A 23039-nucleotide genomic window follows, 5' to 3' on the forward strand; every position below is an offset into this window, starting at 1 on the left:
CCTAGACAAAATGCTTTGATCAACAATAATAAGGTGGTCTAAATTGCATTTAAGGTGATTTGAAATCGGGTCAAAACAATTTGGGTTGAATTTAGGTCGGGTCAATAACAAGTCGTGTTGATTTCGAGTCGGGTTAGTAACTGATCGGGTTGAATTTTTGGGTCTGGTTAGTAATAGGTATGGTAAAATTCCGGTCGGGTTAATAACAAGTCGGGTTGAATTTGGGTCAGTTAATAACAAGTCGGGTTGATTTCGGGTTGGATTTGTAACAGGTTAGGTTAAATTCGGGCCGGGTTAGGGACGGATCGGGTTGAAATCAGGTCAAGTTAGTAACAAGTCGGGTTAAATTCGGATTTTGATGGGTTAAAACGGGTTTAGGTCGATTTCGGTTCAAGTCGGGTTCGGTTCAGGTCAATAATTTACGGGTTACATTCGGGTTGGGTCATCTCTAGGTTAGTTCATTTTCGGGTTCAGGTCTCACATACTTGGGTCAACTCGAGTCTAGGGTTGGTTTCAGGTCGGGTTTGAGTCACCATTTTTTCGGGTTTAGATGAGTCGGTTAATAATCGGGTTTGAGTCGATGTTTCGGATCGGGTTAACTTTTGAAAGCTCTACTACCATGATGCAAACAAAAAAAGACCGAGAAAATATTACTTAAAATTTAATAAACAAAAGTCAGAAAATCAAGAGAAATAGAAGAGCAGGAATAACGATGACGATTAATTGCAAAGCTGCTGCTACTAAAACACCATACTTAGCTTCCTGTCTCCATTAATGGTGTTTTTCTGTTACAAGGCAAATCACTTGGAACTTACAATACTCAACAAATGAAGATTACTCCTAATTTCAGATGTTCTGCTTCCATTGGTAAATCTTCAACTCTTCTTCTTCCTTGTATTAATTCCCCTTTCAATTTCATCTCTCAATTTTATTTTTCACGACATTTTTCCAGTAAAACAATTATTGCAATTGAAGACCGTAAACTATTTCTCAATTTTGTTAGAGAACAATGCAAATTAGGGTTTTCCGATCTCATACTTCCACAATCTCTCTTCAATCAATTGATCTCTTTGCGTCGTCTTCCTTCAATCGTCGTTTTCAGTCAGCTATTGACTGCCATTTCCAAATTGAAACACCTTCATCCTCATTCCACCATTGTATCTTTCTTCAGGCAGCTTGAATTACTGGGTATTCGATCTGATAGGCATTCGTTGGGTATACTTGCTAATTCTTACTCCCATTTGGGTCGCGTTGATTTGGGGTTCTCTATTTTGGGTAAAAGCCTTAAGCTTGGTTATCCTCGTGATCATGTTTTCTTTCACTCATTAATCAATGGCTTTATCATTAATGATAAGCTCCCTCAAGCTGTTCAATTGTTGGATAAGACTGTAAAGTTAGGTTTCCAACCTGACATTGTTACCTGTGGTGTTATGGTGAAAGGGCTTTGTAGGATCGGCGACAATGCCGGTGCTCTCAGTTTGCTTAACAAACTGCAATCTTCTACTCATTGTAAGCCTAACCTTGTCATATACAGTACAATTATTGATAGTCTTTGTAAAGATAGGCTGTTGCGAGAGGCTCTGAACCTGTTTTCTACTATGAAAATGGAGGGCATTAAACCAAATGTTATCACTTATAACTCCTTGATCCGAGGCCTCTACAATTCTGGATGCGGAAAAGAGGCTAAGCATGTGTTGACTGAGATGTTAAGGAGCAACATCGTACCAACTGTTGACACCTACAGCATTCTGGTTGACATGTTTTGTAAAGATGGTAATGTTGAGGAAGCACAAGCCACATTGCAGTGCATGACTGATAAAGGTGTGGCTCCAAACATCATAACTTACAATGCTTTACTTGATGGTTATTGTTTGCGTGGTCAGATGGAAGATGCGGAAAAGCTACTTGACCTTATGAAACAAAACGGCTGTGAGCCTAATCTTATCAGTTTCAGTACTATAATCAACGGTTATGTCAAACTCAAAGACATTGACAAAGCTCTTACTATATTAGAAACTATGTTTGAGAAAGGGATAGCACCAGATGTTGTTACCTATTCAACTCTTATTGATGGCTTGTGTAAATCCAATAGACTTAAACCTGCATGCCAGTTGTTCGCAGATATGCAAGCTTACGGAGTTACTCCTAATGTTGTCACGTATAATTCATTGCTTGATGGCTTGTGCAAAAGTGCACAACTTGATGAGGCAGTTGCAATACTTGAAGATATGGACGATAAAGGTATTAAGCCTACTACTGTTACTTACAATATCTTAATGGACAACTTATGTGAGGTTGGGCAACTTGAAGACGCAGTAGTTTTCTTCAGTGATCTTCAATCTAAGGGTCTACAGCCTGATTCTAAGACATACAATATCATGACTAAAGGATTCTGCAAGGAGGGATTAATGAAAGAAGCTGATAAAGTACTGAGAAAAATGGAGGAAGATGGTTGTTTACCCAATGATATCACCTACAATACTCTCATAAGAGGATGTATTCTCAATAATGACTTTTCCAAGGCCTTATACTATCGTGATCTTATGTTTAGCAAAGGGTTTCAAGCTGATGCACACACTATCTCATTATTTGTTGATCTCTTGTATTCTGATAAGCTTAGTATTTCGTCTAAGGGCCTGCTTCAGAAGTTCCTAGAAGGACTTGAAGTTGAAAATAATTAAGATGATTGCGAATCATGAGAGATTTTGGATTTTTGCTGGTCAAAGTTTCTGGTAATGTTCTATATCTGAGGTGACCTTCCATTCTTAACTGCAATCACAAGATCACCTGAGGAGTTGGGTAGAGCCTTAAACAAATGGTAAATACTCTGGCTTAACATTTTCGTGTTTTAGCTTTTCTATAATTGCTTGGTTTAATGGTTTTTATATGTGATTTGTTTTAAGTTTTTAACTTACCCTTGTTAAGCTAATGTTGGCTTGCTGGCATCTCACTTTGTTACATTTCCTGCTGGTCCTTGGATCATTGTTTTTTTTCTTCTATTTTAGTAAGTAAAAAATTGGCTTTTGAAAAATGGCTAAATGATTCTGTTTGACTGTTACTTGCTGGGCCTTTACTTGATCAAAGTTTTTGGTTCTATCACACAAAACATGGTGGTTGTTGGATTTGGGGAAAATATTTTTTTTCTCTGTCATGTAGGAAATGAGAACTGCATCTTGATTAAGGATGCTCTGCAGTTGTGACTCTTGTAAGTATAAAAATACATATCAGAAGAAGTATATTGCTGGCTAGTGGCTAAGGCTATTAATATAAAACTTACTCAATTGCTCCTTTAGTTCTGAGGCATAATTGTACTCTACATAGAAGCCACGTGTATGTTCATCCTTATATATTCTTTACATTAAAATTTGTGGCAAATTTGATTGGTCTATAGATAATTGTTTGTAATTTGTCTGACTCCGGGCGTCACTTCCTTGTAATCTGGACTTTGTTGATTGTAAATTTCTGATGATACTTAGGTAATTATAAAATGACCTAGCTACCATTAAAGGTCATTTACACTATATTTGGATAGCATTAATGAAGGGAAAGAGAAGGGAGGAAAGTAAATAAGGGGAAGGAATGGAAGGGAAGGGATAGACTATAGAGTGAGCTTCCATTAATTTTCCAATTTTTTCCATTATTTGGGATTTCCCTTGTATTGAGTTGGAGAAAACCTTCTTTGAATTACTGATCATTTGATGTGTCTCAATCTTCTTGGCCATCTAAAGTCTATTTCTAACCAAATTAGCCAGGACTTTATAGGTTGGTTCTACTTCTACCATTCAAAACAAATTTTCTAGGTGTGTGTGATGGTATCTCAATCAGGTGATGTGTGCATGACTGTCCTTGTTTGTTGCTTCTGCTTGCACAGAATTCTCAATGAATTAACTCCATGGATGCTATAAGATATGCATATGTGTATCCTATGTTCCTACTTGCCCATGACTTTTTAATGAACATTATTATAAATGAACACAAGTGTAATTACTCGTGTGATTGAGTGGGCTGTATGGATAGGGTTGTTATTGAGCCAAATCGACACTGAGTGGTTTGAGCTCTACAATAAGCAATAATAGCATAACGGAGGAAGTATATAGATATAGTTGCCCTCCATAAAAAGAAAAAAAGAAAATTCTGTAGAATATATGGATGAGGAAATAGACTTGAGATGGGCAAGAAGTCTTGGTATTGTGCTTAATTTTCTACCCCATTTGGTAGAATAGTGAGTGGCGTTGACCCCTTGTGCTTTTTTTGACAAATGACTCCTTGTGCTTATGTTCTCATAGAATGTTGATTAGTATAAGAAGTCTAGTTCCAAAGCATTCACTGCTCACTCAAACAATCTACTTTTTTTTTTTTGAGATACACCATGGCTTTCTGGTGGTCTGCAATATGCCTATTGATTTTCTTAGTTTCATCATTACTTTCTCTTGATTCTAGTAATATCGCTCTTGCTAACAATTCTGTTCCTGCTTCCTTGCAGTATCCGAAGCAGTTATGCCATCATCAAGAGAGCTTAGCCTTGCTTCAGTTCAAGCAAAGCTTTCTCATTACTTGTTCTGCATCTAAATCGGCCTTTGCACATCCAAAGGTCAGAACATGGCTGAATGAATCATTTGATGATCAAGTGAAAAACGGAACTAGCTTTCATACTGGTGATTGTTGTATGTGGGACGGTGTCAAATGTAACAAGGAGACAGGTCATGTGATTAGTCTCAACCTCAGTAGCAGTTGCCTTTACGGCACATTTCCTCAAAATAGCACTCTCTTTAGCCTTTATCATCTCCAAGTGCTTGATCTGTCTGATAATGACTTCAACTTTTCTCAAATCCCGTCTGCCATTGAGCGCCTTTCCAAACTAACAAAGCTCAATCTTTCTTCATCCGATTTCAGTGGCCATATTCCATTGGGGATTTTGAAATTATCCAGCCTCTCGAGTCTTGATCTTTCCCTATCGGCTGTAAGTGGCTCCAAATTGGAATTTCAGCATGATTTGAGTTTTCAGAAGTTGGTTAGTAATTTAACTCATTTAACCCGACTCTATCTTAATTTTGTTGATATATCATATCCTGTGCCTGTTAGTTTAACCAACCTGACCTCTCTAAAATCTCTCTCCCTTGCTACGTGCAATCTATATGGTAGATTTCCACCAGGTATATTACTGTTGCCAAAGCTTGAACTAGTCGATTTGAGTGGCAACGTCAACCTTAGAAGGATTTCTTCCAGAGTTTTCGCTAATAGCTCTCTTCAAATTTTAGATTTTAGCAGCACATCATTTTCTGGGGAATTACCCCATTCCGTTGGTAATCTTGGCAGCTTGACTGAGTTAACCATCTGGAAGACCGGTTTCACCGGACAAGTCCCATCCTCATTAGTTAACTTGACAAAGCTCACAAGCTTGACTCTCTCGGATCTTAGTTTTAAGATTTATCCTCAAATATTAAACTCCTGGTTGATTAAGCTCAGTAAACTGGAGCACCTAGCACTTCACAATACGGGTTTATGGGGTGAAATCCCACCTGCTCTAGCAAACCTTACTCAACTCAATTGGTTGGATCTTAATTCAAACCCACTAACAGGTCCATTTCCAGTTTGGCTAGCAAATCTAACAAAGTTAAACTACTTAGATCTACTTGGTAATCAGTTTCAAGGTCCGGTGATACCACCGTCGTTTTCTCAGCTGATTAATCTTAAAGCACTCTTCTTGTCTTCCAATGGCTCAGTTGCCATGTTTGACACCTTGCTGAAACTTCCATATCTAAATATTTTATATTTGTCTGATATTAACCTTAGATTCTTTCCTAATGCAAGCACCAATTCATCCCTTCCCAAGTTTTCTGTCCTGGAACTTCAATCATGCAACTTAACAGAATTTCCACAGTTCCTGCATCATCAAGATAATCTAATGTTCCTATCCTTCAAACAAAATAACATTGTGGGCACCATACCGCAATGGTTTGTGAACAGAACCTTAGACAGTCTATCAGAACTCGACCTTAGTGACAACTTTTTAACGGGCTTTGAACAGCCACCTCAAGTCTTCCTCCCATGGAATAATTTGGGGGCGTTGTATATTCAGGGAAATTTGTTCCAAGGCCGACTTCTAATTCCTTCAAAGTCCTTGCTAGTTTACCATGCCTCTGGAAATCGGTTGTATGGAGACATCCCGAAGCAAATCTGCAATGCTAGTTCTCTTGCATACCTAGATTTGTCCATGAATAACTTCAGTGGTGAGATCCAAACCTGTATTGGTCCTCGGCTTGGTAATTCTCTGCAAGTTTTGAATTTGCGTGGCAATCTTCTTCAAGGCACCATTCCTCAAACATTCACAAGGGCTTGTAAGTTGAAGATGATTAACTTAAGCGAAAATCAATTGAAAGGACCGTTACCAAAGTCGTTGTCCAATTGTCGAATGCTTGAAGTACTTGATGTTGGGAAAAATCATCTTAATGACACTTTCCCATCATGGTTAGGAAGTCTTTCCAAGTTGAGTATTCTTGTTTTGAGGCATAACAATTTTCATGGCAGAATACCAACTCCGGAGCCTGGTCATCATTTTAGTAGCTTAAGAATAATTGACCTATCTAATAATTTTCATACTGGTAATTTACCTTACACATACCTTCGAAACTGGCTTTCGATGGAAGTTACAAGCGAAGCTCAGTTGAATTCATCTAGCTCTGAAATTGAGATACATATTAGGAGTGGTTCAAATATATTTATGACATTGCATCAACCTTACTCCTATATAATCACCATCAGCAATAAAGGCAGTGAAACAGTATACTCGAAGATATTGACTGTGTTTCGGGTGATTGATTTCTCAAGCAATAGCTTCACGGGAGGAATTCCGGTTCTTCTTGGAAACCTAAGAGGGCTTCAGGCACTTAATTTATCCAACAATCAACTTCATGGAGGTATCCCATCATCTTTTGCAAACATTATAGACCTTGAAGCATTAGATCTTTCTCAAAACATGCTCTCAGGAGAGATCCCACAACAGTTAACTGAGTTAACATTTCTTGCGGTCTTCAATGTCTCTCACAATCGTCTTGAGGGACAGATACCTCAAGGAGAACAATTCAACACTTTTGATAATAGCTCTTTTGATGGGAACTTAGCACTCTGTGGATTTCCATTGTCGGAGAAGTGTGAAGATACAGACCCTCCTCAACAACCACCGCCAGGAGTGAAAGAAGAAGACTCGGAGTTGATTGATTGGATAATTCGATCTTTGGGATGTGCAAGCGGGTTTATTGTAGGTTTTATCATTGGGAAAATCTACATAACTGATAGGCATCATGACTGGTTTATGGAAACTTTTGGAAGGAAACGACCGAAGCCAAGAGCGAGGAGATCAACACAAAGCCGCAGGAGAAATCGGTGAATTTGCAGAGATAATAGGGTCTGAAGTAGGTTTACTTCTTGACCTTAAACTATGCACTTAGTTTCTATATGTCTTGTGTTTGAACATGTTCCTGCTTTTGTATTCCCAATTATGGACTATATATGTAATATTTCATGGTTGTTTGGTTGCACTTTGAGAAGTTACACTTTTCTTGTATTTGCAATTTCTAGGCAATATTGTTAGATCATAAAAATTTGTTTTCCAATTTCATGGGAAGCTTGACTTATTTTGTGGGAGTAGAACTTAATAGGAAATTTCTTATGCTCATGTCAACAATCAATCTCTCCAATTTTCACTTCCTAAGAAATTAGACTTCCAATTAATTAGAATGTCAAACCAACAACCAACTTCTTGGTTTCATTTAATTGCATCGCTTTTATTTTCACATGCGTTAATGTATGATTTCAATTATTAATACAACTATGTTTAATTATGAATAGATAAAAGTTGATGCTTGTATTTTAAAAATATACTACATACAATAATAAGATTATAACAAAATATCACATTACTATAAATTTTTTTTTATTCAAAATATAAAAATTCATAATTATACAGAAAGATAAGTTATAATTTAATCAAGAAGCAAGATTGTCTAACAAGACTAGGGAGTGATTTCATGGGGACAAGTGATTGCAACATTAACAATACATAAACTAAACTGAAAGCGCCAGAGGCCTAACCTACAAAATCTTTACAGACTCATTAAAAAACGGCTGAGCTGGTTCTCCTTAGCTGATACCTTGGTTCATTAGACACTTCAACAGACAAACGGCTCTCCAGTTCCTGCAACGGAAGTCAAAAGTCAAAACTATCAGAACTCTGAAACGGAAAGAGCACAACCAAAGAGAAGAGGGAAGGAGGAGCATAAAATCGGAAAGATGAAAGTGAATGTCTGAAAGATAAAGAAATGTAAGTCCTAAATACATAAAAAGAAAGCAAAATCAAACCTGTTTCATCAAATAGCCTCATGATGTAACTGGAGACAAAGGCAGACAACATAGTTTCTAAAAATTAAATTCTCTAATCTCTATACAAGAAGATTACCAGAATAGAAAAGGTAACATGTTAGCTCCAAAATCAAGTAACCAATACTAGGACCTTAACAAAGTTTACGAAAAAAAGTCCTATAAAGTCCCATTTTGTTCCTACACACTCACACCCAAACAAACCAATCTGAACAATAGGACTATACTTCGATTATAATTTCATGAATTTAAGGGAAGAATATTATTGCAATTGCTTAAGATTTTAGAAATCATTGCAAGATAGCATCAAAGCGCTCATGCTCAAATCAGAATTCTTATTTAAGCTTCCACTTAAGAAATATTAGCATCCTTAGCCATGGGGAGTCTTTCTGATAAGAGGATTACCTATACACTTAATCATGAAGAGTTCCAAAGCAGGAACAAATCATCAAAAGATACTATACCAAGTTTTTTAAAGTTCTGTAGATTTGTCACACAAGTTTTTGTTTTGTTTTTTTTCCCCATTGCACAAACTCATTTTTTTTTTTTCGTCTTTCAGAAGAAAAAATAGAAAGAATTATCATTTTTTTTTTTTTTTTTTTGGTGGGGGGGGGGGGGGGTTCTAGTGAAGCATTTTCAGATATACCATCCACTAAGACCATTGGGCTGGACAGAATGTGATAAGCTGTCACTTCCTACTAGATTGATACTTGATACGGAGTATCATGCAAAGCAATAATTTAGCGTTCCATGTGAGTATCAAACAATTATCAAAACCAATCCCAGAAAAGCTAAGCCTTAACCCCTTTTTTTCGTTTTTTTGTCAACAGCTAAACACAAACTACAAACTACAAGAATGCCAACACAAACTAGCAATATCATGTTGTGCCTGATGCGCACCATCACAATCCCACCTGTAGGAGCGTACAAGCTAAGCAGATTGACTAAAAAAAAAAACATAACAATAATACTCATATATTATCTGTAGTCATCTCGAAATAGCTTTAACTATTGTTAACTCAAAATAATCTTAAGCTCTCAAGATTAAATTTAGAAGTGATAATAACATTCTCTCAGTTCCTACTTAACTACAGCCACATTCACCAACAAATCCACCATCCTCAATTCTCAGTCTTCCCCTTTCCTACCCCTGCCACAACCACATTCCCATATACACCATCAGTCCATGAACTAACCTCATTATGCTTTTGATCAACACACCAAATCCAACTAAAGGTACAATAGCCACAAGCCCACAAGTCCTTAAAAGTGAACTCCCATTTCTAGAAGACAAGCAATTCCTTAAAGTATCATCCTCAATGCCCACGTGTTCCTCGGGATTTAGAACAAAAAAATCTCCAGCAATTGTACTATTCACTCACTAAGCCTTCATTCACTTGCTATTCACTAAGAAAGTCCATCTTCATGCTTCACACTCCTCAAAGGTGTCTCACAACTTAATCCACTTCATAATTCTAGTATGTAAGATGAAACAAAGGAGAAGCAAGAGAATAGAAGTATTTTAATCACAGACATATCTCCTACTTTATTTTCCCTCCAGCAACCCAATTGCCAAACAAGAAAACTCACCTCTACCCATCTACACTTTTAGCCTTTACCTAGAAACACAACCTTAATATTTGGCAACAATACACTTCCAACAATTGGATATGACTCAAGATAAAACACTCCCTTGAGTCCTTGACAAGTTCAAAAGCATTCATCACACCCGTGGCCTCTAAGCAGCAGTTAGCCTGACATGTGACAACCAACTCAAAATGTAATGTGTTGTTGCTTAGGAAACCCTACTAAAGACCACCCTCATAATAGGTAGTCAACTCCAAAATATCAATTTTTATGTTTCACTACTTTTCTTCAAGCAAATCATCATCACATATCGTGATTATTCTTCTTCATCTGATAAGTCTAAACCCACATTTTCCCAAAGAGATTTTTTTCTTGCTTATCAACCTTCATATAACCAAAGAGACACACCACCAAAAAAAAAACACCACTAATTTACCTAAATATTGCTACCTAAAGGCTGTTAAACATTCTTACCACTTATTGAGACTTGAGGTTGTCGAGTGTTGCCACTTGCCAGCAATGACATAACTTTCTACTGAATCTGACCAGAACAGAACCCCCATGTATAGACTGAACATCTCAACATCTTAATGAATCACTAAAAAAACCATCAATTATACAGACTGAATCTCTAAGACATGAGTTATCCTAGCTTCTATTAGACTGGGCAATCATCACAATCAAAACACCCATAAAAGGAACAATAATCAGTTCCCTCAGTACAATAGGAACCACAATCATCCATACACTTATCTTAAATGATCTTGCCTGAATTCAATGCAAACTTCACCCCCAAAAAGGAACCACAAGAGCTTCATTCAAAGAACAGGATTAGGTATGTCACCATTCACCATCATTCAATAAAGTTGGGTATATTAGCCTCCTAAGTCACTATGTGCTTGTGATACATGACCTGGACCAAAATTGCAAGGTTTCTATCATCTAGATCAGAAGAGTTGGGTTTATAGTTAACAAAACTGCCAATTTAGGACAAATTGCTCAAGATGGGGATTCAGCCGAAGTCAAGTATTTGTATGTTGTGCAAAAAACAAGTGATGGACCACAATCATCTTTTTTAACTTCAATGAGGGGTCTGTGACCTCTGGACGGTCATACGTGTGATTGTGTATGCCACAAGATCCCTTGTGTAAATTTCTGTAGAGAACACATTATTGACTACTTACACAATCATATAAAGGGAAAGAAGCCTATGGTTCTGACAGTGAAAACAAGCTTCAATGCAGCTGTTTCAGGTGATGCTAAATGAGATGAGCAATCTAGTGTTCTAGAATCCTAGTAACTAGTAAGAGATAGGTAGAGTGGTCATTCTGGATATCTTTTGAAAAGCAAAGAATGAGGTATAGACACATTGTCAGAGCTAGAGAGGAATTTTGATTTATTCCCAGCTAATGTATGGGCATGTGTGAATTGGAACCTGGTAATCTGGCTTTAATTGCACATAACTCTATTTTGGAAATGAATATTTTTTATTTTATTCCAAAAAGAGAAAGCCAGGGCAAAGAATAACAACCACTTGCTGCATGAAGTAAACACCAACAAGAGTAGAGATAGTAATTCAACTAAGACTACATACAATAGGGTATATAATATAAATATAAGAGCATAGGCTATTCCTAAAAAAATAAATCTAAACGGATAGGTATTGTATTAAGCAATGCTAATATGCTATCAGTATCATACTATAAGTTTGGGCGTGAATCCTGTACAAGAAAAGCTACTATCTTGACAAACACAAATTGCGGCACTCAAACATTACAAGTTAAAATTACTTATGCAAAAAAGATAAAGAAAGCATGCAAACCACCCATAACCGGACATAAGACAAAGAGGCCAATGGCAATACAAAACTAGAAGAGTTAAAAGTACAAGAACTAAAATCACCTTCTCTTTCTTAAGCCTCATGTTTTTCTCCTCAAGCAGTGAAACCTTGCTGACCAACTCATTATGGTAAGCCTGAAGATACATAAAGATACAAGAAAGTGAAGATTAATTAAGATTGGCAGAATAGAATCAAAATACTTTTTAACAAAAAACAAAAATAGATTAACCTGTTTTCTGGCACGAGAACGAGCAGCAGATTCCCTGTTTTTAATTTTCCTCTTCAGCCTCTTTTCAATGCCCCTCTCCATTGGATTTGAGGAAATCCTTCCCGGCCCTTTAATTGGTGTATCAGATATTGTGTCAATTGAAGGAGCTGGGGATAAACCCATTTGCTGTGAGTAACATTGTGTAGTATCATCCATATCTAAAGGCATAGGCATCACAGGACTTAAAGCAGTTACATCCATGGCTTCCGCTTTAGCCAAGAAAGCTTCTAAAGTCATTTCACCCATTGAAGGCTCTCTCTTTACTCCCTGACTAACGCCTTTGATCCTATCCTCTTGTTGTATCTCTCTCCACACCTCATCAACAATCTTCTCACTAACAGTCCTCGACAAACATAGGCTTCCCTGACCTTGTAACGACCTAATCGATGAACCATTATTTCTTCCCTCTACACCAGCAGCCTGATGGATTTCAGGGTTCCAATCATTTTTAATAAACTCCTCAATATTCATGCTTCCTATTTTCTTACCTATAACACCCAAATCAGTCTCAACTTCATTAAAATCCCAAATACACCGAGAATTTGTTTGTACATCAGGCAAATGTGTAACCTATCCAACACCTATGTCCAATTCTTCCATCCACTTACCCCCTCACAAACCTATCATCATATATGGTCACAAAATCCCCAAAATCATGAAAATAATTACATAAACAGGACAATAATTGACTGTCAAATATCTGATTGTAGCTCTCCACAACTCTCCAGTTCATCTGCAACATACAATTCAGTGTAAAATAAAATTCCCCAAAATTAAAAATAAAAAATTATCACTTTATTGTATGAACTGTATAAGTAAGTATAATTTGATTAGAAGTACAAAACTTTTCAATATATATTACAGATAGAGATATGATATTAGTAGTAAACAATCAAAGGTTCAAATTCAGTAAAAAGAAAACCCAAAATTCTTCAGAAAACCAAAAACTTGAAAAACCCAGAATTTATCATCGCAAATTAACACAATCATAGCTACTAAAAACTTAATAATAATCTGGGTTTTATTCAGGAGGATCAAAATATTAAACCCAGATGAACATGAATACAAAACGATGGAAAACTTCACTAAAACATGAAAACCCAGAAATTAGAACAGAAAATTAACACTCGATCAACTAATTAAACTTCAGTATTCTTTATTGTAGAGGATCAAACTGATAAACCCAGATGAAAATGAATACAAAATGATTGGGAAAAATAAGGGAAAGAGACAAAAATTGATTACCTAAGGAAAAAAAAACGGGAATCAAATCAGTGCAATAAAAATGTTGGGTTATTTTCCAACAGATGAGTTCCACGTAGTAGGAAACAAGAGTTGAATGACAATCGTGGCCAATTTCGGTGGAGAGTCCAGAGGAGATGAGAGGAGAGAGACTGGTGATGGTGAGTTGCGAATTTTGTGTAAACTTCTATCTTTTGTTTCAACCTCCCTCCCTTTTTTTTTTTTTTTTTTTTTTTTGCGTTAATAATATTTTTAATTATCGGTAAATATTGAGCATCACGTATTGAAAGTTAATATTTGAGATTCAAGAATGAGAATGAGCATACTTTCTCATTCTTGAATCTCATTCTATACATTGAGATTGAACATATTTTCTCATTCTTGAATCACTATTTTTCTTTTAAATTCGAGGCTAGAGTAAAATTTAATATGAGGTAAAATTGGTAGCAAGGATGAGTGTACCAAAGCTACAAGTTGGAAAATTTTATGAAGGAAAATTTATTTAATTCAATATCTTATGTAATTGTTAACAGCGAATCTATATTGTAGGTGTAGTATGACTTTTATTTAATGAAATACTTTTGCTATTAAAAAAAACTACTCGTACAAGTTAGAATGAACAATCAAGTTGGCCGTCAAAAAAAAAAAAAAAAAAAAAAAACAATCAAGTTGTGGTGATTGAATAAGAAGGCTCAAAAATATATGGAGGTGAATATGCACATATTATTACACGTTGCAAGAAATTAATTGCAAATCCAACTTGGCAAGTAGAGATTAAGCACGAGTTAATTAAAATAGCTCGATGATTTAAACCCCTCCTCTAAGTCATATTCTACATAATTATGTTTTTTTCACAGTACATATTCTACATAATTATGTTGTATGGGAGGATGTGCCAAATTTTATTTCTTTAGTGTAATCTTTTGTGTCTAATAATTTTGTGAGGCCTAGCCTCTCATTTGCACCAAAAATTAAAACAAGAGTTTACATAATTACTTCATATTTTTTTTTCCCTTAGTATAAAACACTTGTTCCAAGTGGAACTTATTGAAAGTGTAAAACAAGACATTTAGTAAAATGACGGAATAGTAAATTATGGTAATTAAGTACTCGTATAAGACTTGTTTAATTAACCTTATGAAAAATAAGTTTAGATAAGTCCATAAATTGAAAAGTAAGTGATTACTCCCTTCGTTTTTAAATACTTGCTCTATTTCTCCACGCGCGGAGTTTTAGGTTAAACTAGCATAGTGCCCGTGCGATGCACGGTTTGTAAATCAAATTATTAAACCCGTAGGAAAAATAAAAATAAAAACAAAGGTAATTCATTTACTATTAAAGGACTTGGTTACTAATGGTCAATTAAAAAAAATTAAAGGAACGTTATTTGAATAGTATTTTATGTTATTTGAATTTCTTTTAATTTTTTTTATAATGTTATTCTATTAATTGAAAAATAATTGAATAATACTCCACATAGCTATATAAGAAGTGGACTAATTTATTTATATCTCATGTTGAGAAAAAACTAAATTTTTCTTATCATACCATCCGCATCAGTAGCTACAATCAATCTAATATATACATGTTTTATTTACCCGTCACACTCATTAAATTTATAAACACAATAATAACCTTATATTTTACCTACCAGAACATATATTTTCCTAAGTTAACCATTGTGTCAAAAACTATATATTATATAATAGTCACATATATAACCAACAGCTGATTAAATATAGTATACAACATTAATACTTCGTATATAGGTATGGATACTGATAATTTTATATAAATAAAATATACGGAGTATTTATTACTAAGATTTATCCCTACCTTAATTATAAAAAGGTTAACAAAACTCTTATAATAGTGCATGGACATTTATATATCTAAAAGTGTTCTTTTTACAAATATTTTCCCCCATTTAATTTTAAAAGCCTTAAAATTGTCTCTTGAATTCACTAAATTGATTTAAAAGGTTATGTTTATTTAAAGCCATTTACTATTTTCATTTATTTTTGTTTTAATTTTTCTATTTAGAATTTATTAGACTATTAGGTTTTAAGATCGAAGTCAATATTTTTTTACCGTACAATCACTAAATCAAAGTCGCTCAACTAAAGTTTTGGACATTGCATAGCTACACAACATCCAACACATTTAATGATTACATGCAAATAATTTTAATAAAACTACGCATTTGATATAAGTTATTAAACAATTTAACTATATATACATTTTGATAGGTTTATATCTTTCATATTAACAAAAATTTACAAATGTTATTATATTTTGAAAAAAAAAAAAATTAGACTTTGGAGTTTTGTATAAGATAGATAAAGGATAAATTAATTTCCGTCATATATGCATTGAGTTTTGCGTGTTCTATCCGGTTCACCCTTTGGGCTAATCTAGATTTGAGGATCAGTTCTAGGTTATTAGGTTCTATTCCCCTTCCGATTGTTGTTGCAGGGGAGCGAACACAGGTCCACCCTACCTAGTGTAGTCTCAGTCACCACTACACCAACAACCAATTGGTGTAGTGGTGATTGGGACTACACTTGGTATGGAGGACACGTGTTATAAAATATTATATTATATACATATACTTTTTTATATTATAAAAAATATTATATTATATACACATACTATTATAGTTAAAAGTATTATTATGTATAAAACAACATAAATTATTGCATATGATTGTTGTATATCTAGTATAATACATGAGCAATGCACGACTTTTAAATTCATAAGTAATAGCATTGTTATTACGAATATTACAATTTAAAACACGAGTAATAGTTATAATACATTTTATATCTGTCCCTTTTCCGTCAAATGTCTAATTCAATTTAACTTTTATTCTTCTTGTTTAGATTGGTTATTGGTTCAATTTTTTTATTTTTTTTATGCAAGAAAAACAAAAGGTCATTGTAAAAGGCCGATTAAAATTAAATTTATGTTCAAGATTATGTATTTTTTTCCAAGACAACATTTCGGCTCAGCATTCAGTATTTGTCAAGGAGTACAACAAATGATAAAAGTAATTTTTACACTATTTTGTATCTTTATAAAAAACTTTTGTATTCATGCGATTACTTGAATTGAATTTAGGATAACTTGTAGACTATTTTGGGTAACTTTTATCAATAAAGCATAAATAGTTTTCATTCATTACAGGGTAGCTTTTATAATAGGTGCACAATATTTTATTGTACATCTGATTTTTTTTATATGTTTGTATTGATTTCATAATTAACGTCAAACTAAATTCTATCGATTTTATTTAATTTTCATAAAAAAAATATTAGCCTTTCAAAATACGAAATATTTGTTCCTTAATTATGTCACTTTAATCATATTGCTTCAAATTAGTTATTATTCTTTAAATTGACTATAAAATTGGAAAGACTTTATGGATTATTTGTAGTATTGGAAGTATATATTTATTATAAAAAAAATTAAATCAATATTTATGTTAGGAAATCATGAAAATCTTATGCATGTATAGAAACTTGTTTTTATTGTTTGAAATTTAACAAAAATAACTATGCTTGAATATGTAAACAATAATTATATAAATAAATTTTATACATAAGATAAGCCAATGAGAGAGTGACATTTGTCATCCTCACATTGAGGCGCTTGTCTTTTAGTATAATATATAGATTGGAGAAAGTAATAAAATATGGAAGTAGTGGGGTAGTTGAGAAAATAAAAAATTGTGAAAAGCAAAAGTAGTGGAAGAATAGGGGGAGAGAGAGTATTATGTTGGGTCTTCTAAGTGTGAAAAATGAATTAAATATTGTAAAACCTTTCCAAAAAAGGAAATGTAGCAAGTATTTAAAAACGGCCGAAAAAAGAAAGTGGAGCAAGTATTTAAAAGCGGAGGGAGTATAATTTAATTAAGAGTCAGTCGAAAAGAATGTTATTTACTTAGTAACAAAAGTCACTTTTATTTTATTAGTACTTATAATTTCTTCTATAGTTGTATCAATTAACAGAAACGGTGGCTTATCAAACAGAGAAATACAGTTGGTGCGTGCACATCAAAAGAAGCATATATTTTCCCTTCATTTTGCTGATTATGGAGTAAGTAATCATAACATTTATCACATTTTCATGTATGCATTGGAAATTTGGAATAAAACATAATTATCGATTTACCATTCACGTTGAAAATTGATACATACTTCGTGATAAGGTTATAATATCACCTTATCAACCGATTAAAAAGCAATACATAGTGAAATTTATATGAAATCTAACATACAACTGTTAATAATTCCCTCTCCACCTTGTTATTACCGGCTAGAAAAGAGATATACATACTCAAATACTCAATACATCCTTACTTGTTAAGATGACTTTACTTTCATGTACAATATACGATATAACCCTCGAGCCTAACATTGTCCAACATCACTACCCACGTCTAAATATGGCAAACCCTCCAACAAGCAATAAATAGGGGGAGTAGTCAAATCTCCGACATTACTCCCATAAGCATTCCAACAAAAGGGTTCCATCTTACGCTTGTGACCATTTGTCATAGTCGTGGTGGCTGTGGCCGCGGGTAAGAGTTCTAAACCCGACACCGTGATGTTGGTGCAAGGAACCGCATCGCTACAAGCCAAGTGGACCGGAGGGGTCCGTGGGTCATAAGTGCCCTTGATATTGGAATAGGATATATCACTTATTGAAATAGCTGCAGTTTGGTTAGAGCAATTGGATGAGAGGCAATAGTATTGGTCTATAATAATTGGGTTACGGACCGTGTCCATATGGATCGCTTCGAAGGTCACTCCGGTTACTGATCCGAACCCGCCTTGCCATGTCTTGATCCGAACCCCGTTGTCGGAGTGCTTGATCATGCAATTGCTAACCGTAATGTTGGATACACACGCCTTGGAATTATGGACTCCTAGGCTACCAATGCTACATGATGAAACAAAATTGAGACTTATTATATTAGGTCATATTCTCAGATAAAAACTTATTTTGGTTGAACATAACATTTTTTTTTTCAAACAAATTATATTGTGAAACTAAAAAAATTATACTGGTATAGTACCTTATTCCATGACTAGGACCACACGTAACATTCCTGATATCTAAATTATGAGTGTTAGCTCCAATAGATATGCAATCATCACCTAAATTAGCAAAAAAAAAACATAATTAAGTCATTAATGAAAGATTAAAGAAAATAGATTATACTCTATAACACACAATAACAAATATTTAGTGTAAAAAAAAAAAAATTACCATTAGAGATGACTGAATTGTGAATGGTGACGTCATTTGTATTCTCAACGTGGATTCCATCAGTATTAGGGCTATTGCCAGGAGATTTAATGACAAGTGAATCCACACTCACATTTTGACATGAATCTACACGAATATGGAATTGTGGACTGTTCATGATTCTTAGCCCTCTCAACGTTAGATTTGTGCTCCCAAAGAATCTTATGGCCTGTAAAACAGTTATTTTATAAGTAACAATTTATATGCATGGACATTTAACACCCTTAGCTTGTTAGGGATCGGATATATACTCTCTATGTTCGAAATTAATTATAACTTACCACTGGACTATCACAAGGACCAGGCAATGTAGTCCCATTGATACCCTGCATGAATTGAAGTTAAAATATTAATACAATTTGTTAAGCTTAGGATTGGTGTATGTATACAATCAATTTAAGTACTATTTACTTAATTAAATAACTAATTAATGAAATGAAAAAGAAAATTAAATAAGATTGTTACTTAAAGTTAAAGTTAAGTACCTTATGAGGTTTACAAGGGAGATTCCACCACTTATCTCCTCTTCCATCAATAAGACCACCACCTTGAAGTGTTAATCCATGTATTCTATAAAAGATTAGCCATTGTCTTTTGCTGCTATTTTTAGGCCATGATTCTGGTCCATCTGGTGGCATTATTGTTCCTTCAAGCTACACAATAATATAAATAAATTAATAAATACGAATTTACGAGTATATTTAAGTTTTTCTAAAGCAAAATTATTTTTCTAAACCCTCTCTGTTGGTTAATAACTTAGATGAACCACGTAATCTTAGAGGATAATTTTTTTATATGTAAAGTTAGGACTTAAATTCGGACCTTAACTAGAAGTTTGTCTTATAGTAGTAGCTTTTCTTCCCTTTTTTAGCTTTTTAGAAAGGTTTACTTATAGAAACATTCTATTGGTCGTTTTGCTTTTTTGCCATAATATATGTTGAAGCAATATATTTGTAAATTGGGGCACCAAATTAAAACAAAGAACATGTAGAGATAGGGTGTATGACAACATTTTGTCTTTTTGTATTACGGACTTACGGAGTAGCAAGTTTTTTTGCAACTTTAATCGAGAGGTTGTACTTTGCAAGTTACAGCATAGATCATTCTGTAGCCCATGAGCGAAGAAATCATATGCACATGATAGTCTAACAAACTACATACACATCGAAATGACATTAAGTTTCGAACGTTAGTAGTATATGAACAAAATAAACATTGGTTACTAGACGTTACGTTGTTGTAGATTTAGAAATAGTTAATAAATACCTGAAACACAATAGCGCTTTTGCAAGGTCCGGTGAAAACCAAAGGTTGAAGCATGAAGGAAAATCCTCGAGGTGCAACAACCTTTGCATTGTCGACTTGGCAAGCACCATCCCAAGCTGATTTGAAGGCTAATGTATCGTCTGTTAAGCCATCACCAATAGCCCCATACGAACGAACATCAAACACATTCGCTTGAACTATAGTGCTATTACTACTACTACCACGGTTAACATAACTAGGTGAAGGAGCAGGACTAGCATCTATGTAGCTAGGAGGCTTAGGGCTATTAACATTTGGAGCTTGAGAAGGTGGTATCGAAATTTGGGAGTTTTTATAGGGTTCATTTAGAGGCATCGACGTTAAAATTCTTCCTTGGATTAAGCTAAATATAGAACACAACGAGAACATAGTTAAAAACATAGACACTTTAATAATATATGCCATATCAAAACTGTAACGTTAATTTGTGTTTTTTTTGGGATTAAGAAACCGGCTTAGGTTAATTATGATGAATATGTTGTAAATTATTATTGATCTATCGGACTTATTTATAGAAGAAGCAAAGGAGGTTAAAAAAAGAAGGGTAGTAAGTAGTAACCCTTAGACTATAGGGCAAAGTAAAAAGTTTGAAGTAGGGTATCCCCCCACAATATGGGAAGTAAAAAGAAAGTTGAAAGTTTGAGAGGGTTTTTTGTGTATGTATGATTTAAACAAGTAGGAGCACGAGTTAGCAATGCAAGTTGGTAGAAATCATGAAATAGATAGAGGATATATATATTGTCAAAAAGTGTTTTTTATTTTTATTTTTTTGAGTGGGATTAAATTAGAGTTATAGTGGAACACCAATGTGTTATAGATAGGGCGGTTTAAAGTGTTTATACTAGTATAATTTATATAAATTATATTGTATAGTTTGTATAAAAAAGAATGAGAAATGAGGGTGATTCATGAACCGACCATGACAACTAAAGTTTGCAGGGGTGAGTGTGTTTGAAGAAGGATGATGATCGTATTTCCAAGTATTTTTTGGTATTACTATTCATGTATAGTAGTTCTATCTTAAACGTGCTAGGATAGAAAGGTGTTTCACTGAAAACCAACTGGCTTGGGTTAGTTCTTAGTTATTACTCCATATAAAGGTAAGAAAATGAGACCAATGTAAGGTGAATTTTCTAATGAGCTAAAAACAAGGATAGAAATTGTTGTTGTTAAAAGGTACTATATATGCCCATACTATTGAAATAGCCATCCAACATCAGCTATCTAGTCAATTGTCAATTTGCCTCACGATAGATGTGTTAGCTAATACTTTATCAGTGTTCAATTATGTTGACAAGAAAATAATTTCTGGAAAAATATATATGATCAATCTGTCACAACGCCACATATATGTAAAGTTGTAAACCTTCAACTGATCAAGTTGATAACCATGAAGTTGTCGCCTTTCATATAGATTAATAGATATATATATATATATATATATATATTTTTAATGTCTTGTTTAATAATTGCTCGGTTAGCTCTTAGTTGGTGTACTGTAGTGTATTGTTAGAAAGTAGATCATTTTCTCCCAATGATCTACAAATTTCTCTCAAAGTCTTAAATAACAAAAACTTGTGTTACGTACATTGAAAATGCCTTTAATTGTCATGTCGATTTTTTTTATTTTTTTATTTTTAAATAAAGTTTAACGAATAATTAAATATAGTAGACACTTTGTATATAAATTTTATTTTGAAAAAATATTATACATAGTGTAGATTATTAATTTATTCAAAAGAATAAATACATGTAACTTGTGATTTTTCAATAAATGACTATGGTTATAATATGTAAATTATTCTCCTTGAAAAATAATGTACATTAAGCATTTAAGCATAATCTTTTTGTACATAATGCAAAGTATATAAATTTCATACAATTGAAAAGAACTTGAAATATACTTCAAAATAAGATCATTTGTGTGTGTAGTTTGTAGTAGATACCTATACAAACAAAATTAGGTTAATTTGAAAGATTATTACAAATAATGACGTCACAACAATATATTCTTCCTTTTTAAAACCCTATTGGCTCTATACATCGAGTTCAAAGCTTGAGTATATCCCAAATAAAGTGAGGATTGATTAAGTTCAAACTACAATAATTGAAAGGCAATGACATTGTACTCATAAGCTTTCAAATACACTAACAAAGGAATGATTGACTTCAAACTTTGTCGTGTAGTGTATCTTTTGAATTTTTTTTGATATTAAGTTCAATGCAAGTAGGGGGAGGGGGGAAGAGGTTTTTCATACTAGACATGTTTATCAAACTTTGTTTAGTTTAGTGTTCTTCTTAATTAGGGATTAAGGAGTACTTAAACTGATCAATTTGTACCTCTCTAGCTAATCAAGAAATATATTAGAGATTAAAACCTTATGGTAATTTAAATTACGCGAATGATAGCTCAATCAATCAAAAGAATCATTGATCTACCTAAAAAAGAGTCGCATGGCATTAACAACACATTTGACAACTGCGTTCGTAGATATGTAAAGTGGCTCCAATAATTAAGGGCAAAAAAAACAAGTTGTAAACTGCCTGAAATTTCAATGCCGTGTAATATGAGCGTTTTGTAAAAATTAGTAGAGCATTAGTAATTTCGGATGTGTAAGATCGAGTTTTGAATAACTACCTAAGCTTATGGTTGTAATTGTGAGCTCTTTAGACTAATTTATGGTTAAGCCAATGTCAAAATATAAAAATCATTAGAAACCCATATTTGAAATAGATGCAAATGTGGTCCACCATATAGTTGGAAGTTGGAACTTGAGTAGCTAGAAGAAATGTTAGTTAAGTAGCTAGAATATACTTCTTGATCCTCTAACCAATAGTATAAGTGATTAATGGGTAAGATAACACAAAATATGAGGTCAATATTCAAGACACTTTGGTCAAGGGGCTCTTAACTAGTTAGAAAGTCTTTTTGTCTTAAATCAAACATTAATTAAATGATATTAAAAGACTTTTAACTCAAAAGTGGACACTAAAAGTGGGGAGAATATAAAATAAGTTAATCTAATAAAAAGAATAATGGATAATTTGCAATTTTGAAGCAAGGTAAGCAAGTATTAACCACAAATTTTGGAAGACAAAAGAAGTGGG

General features: G+C 33.8%; 4 protein-coding genes across 4 annotated transcripts; 2 read left to right on the forward strand and 2 right to left on the reverse strand.

Moving 5' to 3' along the window:
- The first annotated feature begins 281 nt into the window (after positions 1 to 281).
- LOC110701219 (putative pentatricopeptide repeat-containing protein At1g12700, mitochondrial) lies at positions 282 to 2699 on the forward strand. The gene has a single exon (XM_021878827.1). It carries the CDS (start codon positions 828 to 830, stop codon positions 2679 to 2681), a length of 1854 nt encoding a protein of 617 aa, XP_021734519.1. The 5' UTR covers positions 282 to 827; the 3' UTR covers positions 2682 to 2699.
- A 14-nt stretch (positions 2700 to 2713) lies between these two features.
- Positions 2714 to 7684, forward strand: LOC110701217 (receptor like protein 30-like). The gene is made up of 2 exons (XM_021878825.1): positions 2714 to 2818; positions 4484 to 7684. Exons 1-2 carry the CDS (start codon positions 2816 to 2818, stop codon positions 7385 to 7387), a joined length of 2907 nt encoding a protein of 968 aa, XP_021734517.1. The 5' UTR covers positions 2714 to 2815; the 3' UTR covers positions 7388 to 7684.
- Positions 7685 to 7895: 211 nt separating this feature from the next.
- Positions 7896 to 13634, reverse strand: LOC110701221 (ABSCISIC ACID-INSENSITIVE 5-like protein 2). The gene is made up of 4 exons (XM_021878829.1): positions 13317 to 13634; positions 12033 to 12804; positions 11866 to 11937; positions 7896 to 8194 (listed from the first exon to the last, which is right to left on the reverse strand). Exons 2-4 carry the CDS (start codon positions 12540 to 12542, stop codon positions 8114 to 8116), a joined length of 663 nt encoding a protein of 220 aa, XP_021734521.1. The 5' UTR covers positions 12543 to 12804; positions 13317 to 13634; the 3' UTR covers positions 7896 to 8113.
- A 3823-nt stretch (positions 13635 to 17457) lies between these two features.
- Positions 17458 to 21021, reverse strand: LOC110701220 (polygalacturonase At1g48100-like). Its single transcript, XM_021878828.1, has 6 exons — positions 19893 to 21021; positions 19112 to 19279; positions 18908 to 18952; positions 18588 to 18795; positions 18394 to 18475; positions 17458 to 18257 (listed from the first exon to the last, which is right to left on the reverse strand). Exons 1-6 carry the CDS (start codon positions 20334 to 20336, stop codon positions 17726 to 17728), a joined length of 1479 nt encoding a protein of 492 aa, XP_021734520.1. The 5' UTR covers positions 20337 to 21021; the 3' UTR covers positions 17458 to 17725.
- Between the last annotated feature and the right edge of the window lie 2018 nt (positions 21022 to 23039).

The sequence above is a fragment of the Chenopodium quinoa genome, unplaced genomic scaffold, assembly GCF_001683475.1.
Source record: "Chenopodium quinoa cultivar QQ74 unplaced genomic scaffold, ASM168347v1, whole genome shotgun sequence".
NCBI classification, from domain to species: domain Eukaryota; kingdom Viridiplantae; phylum Streptophyta; class Magnoliopsida; order Caryophyllales; family Amaranthaceae; genus Chenopodium; species Chenopodium quinoa.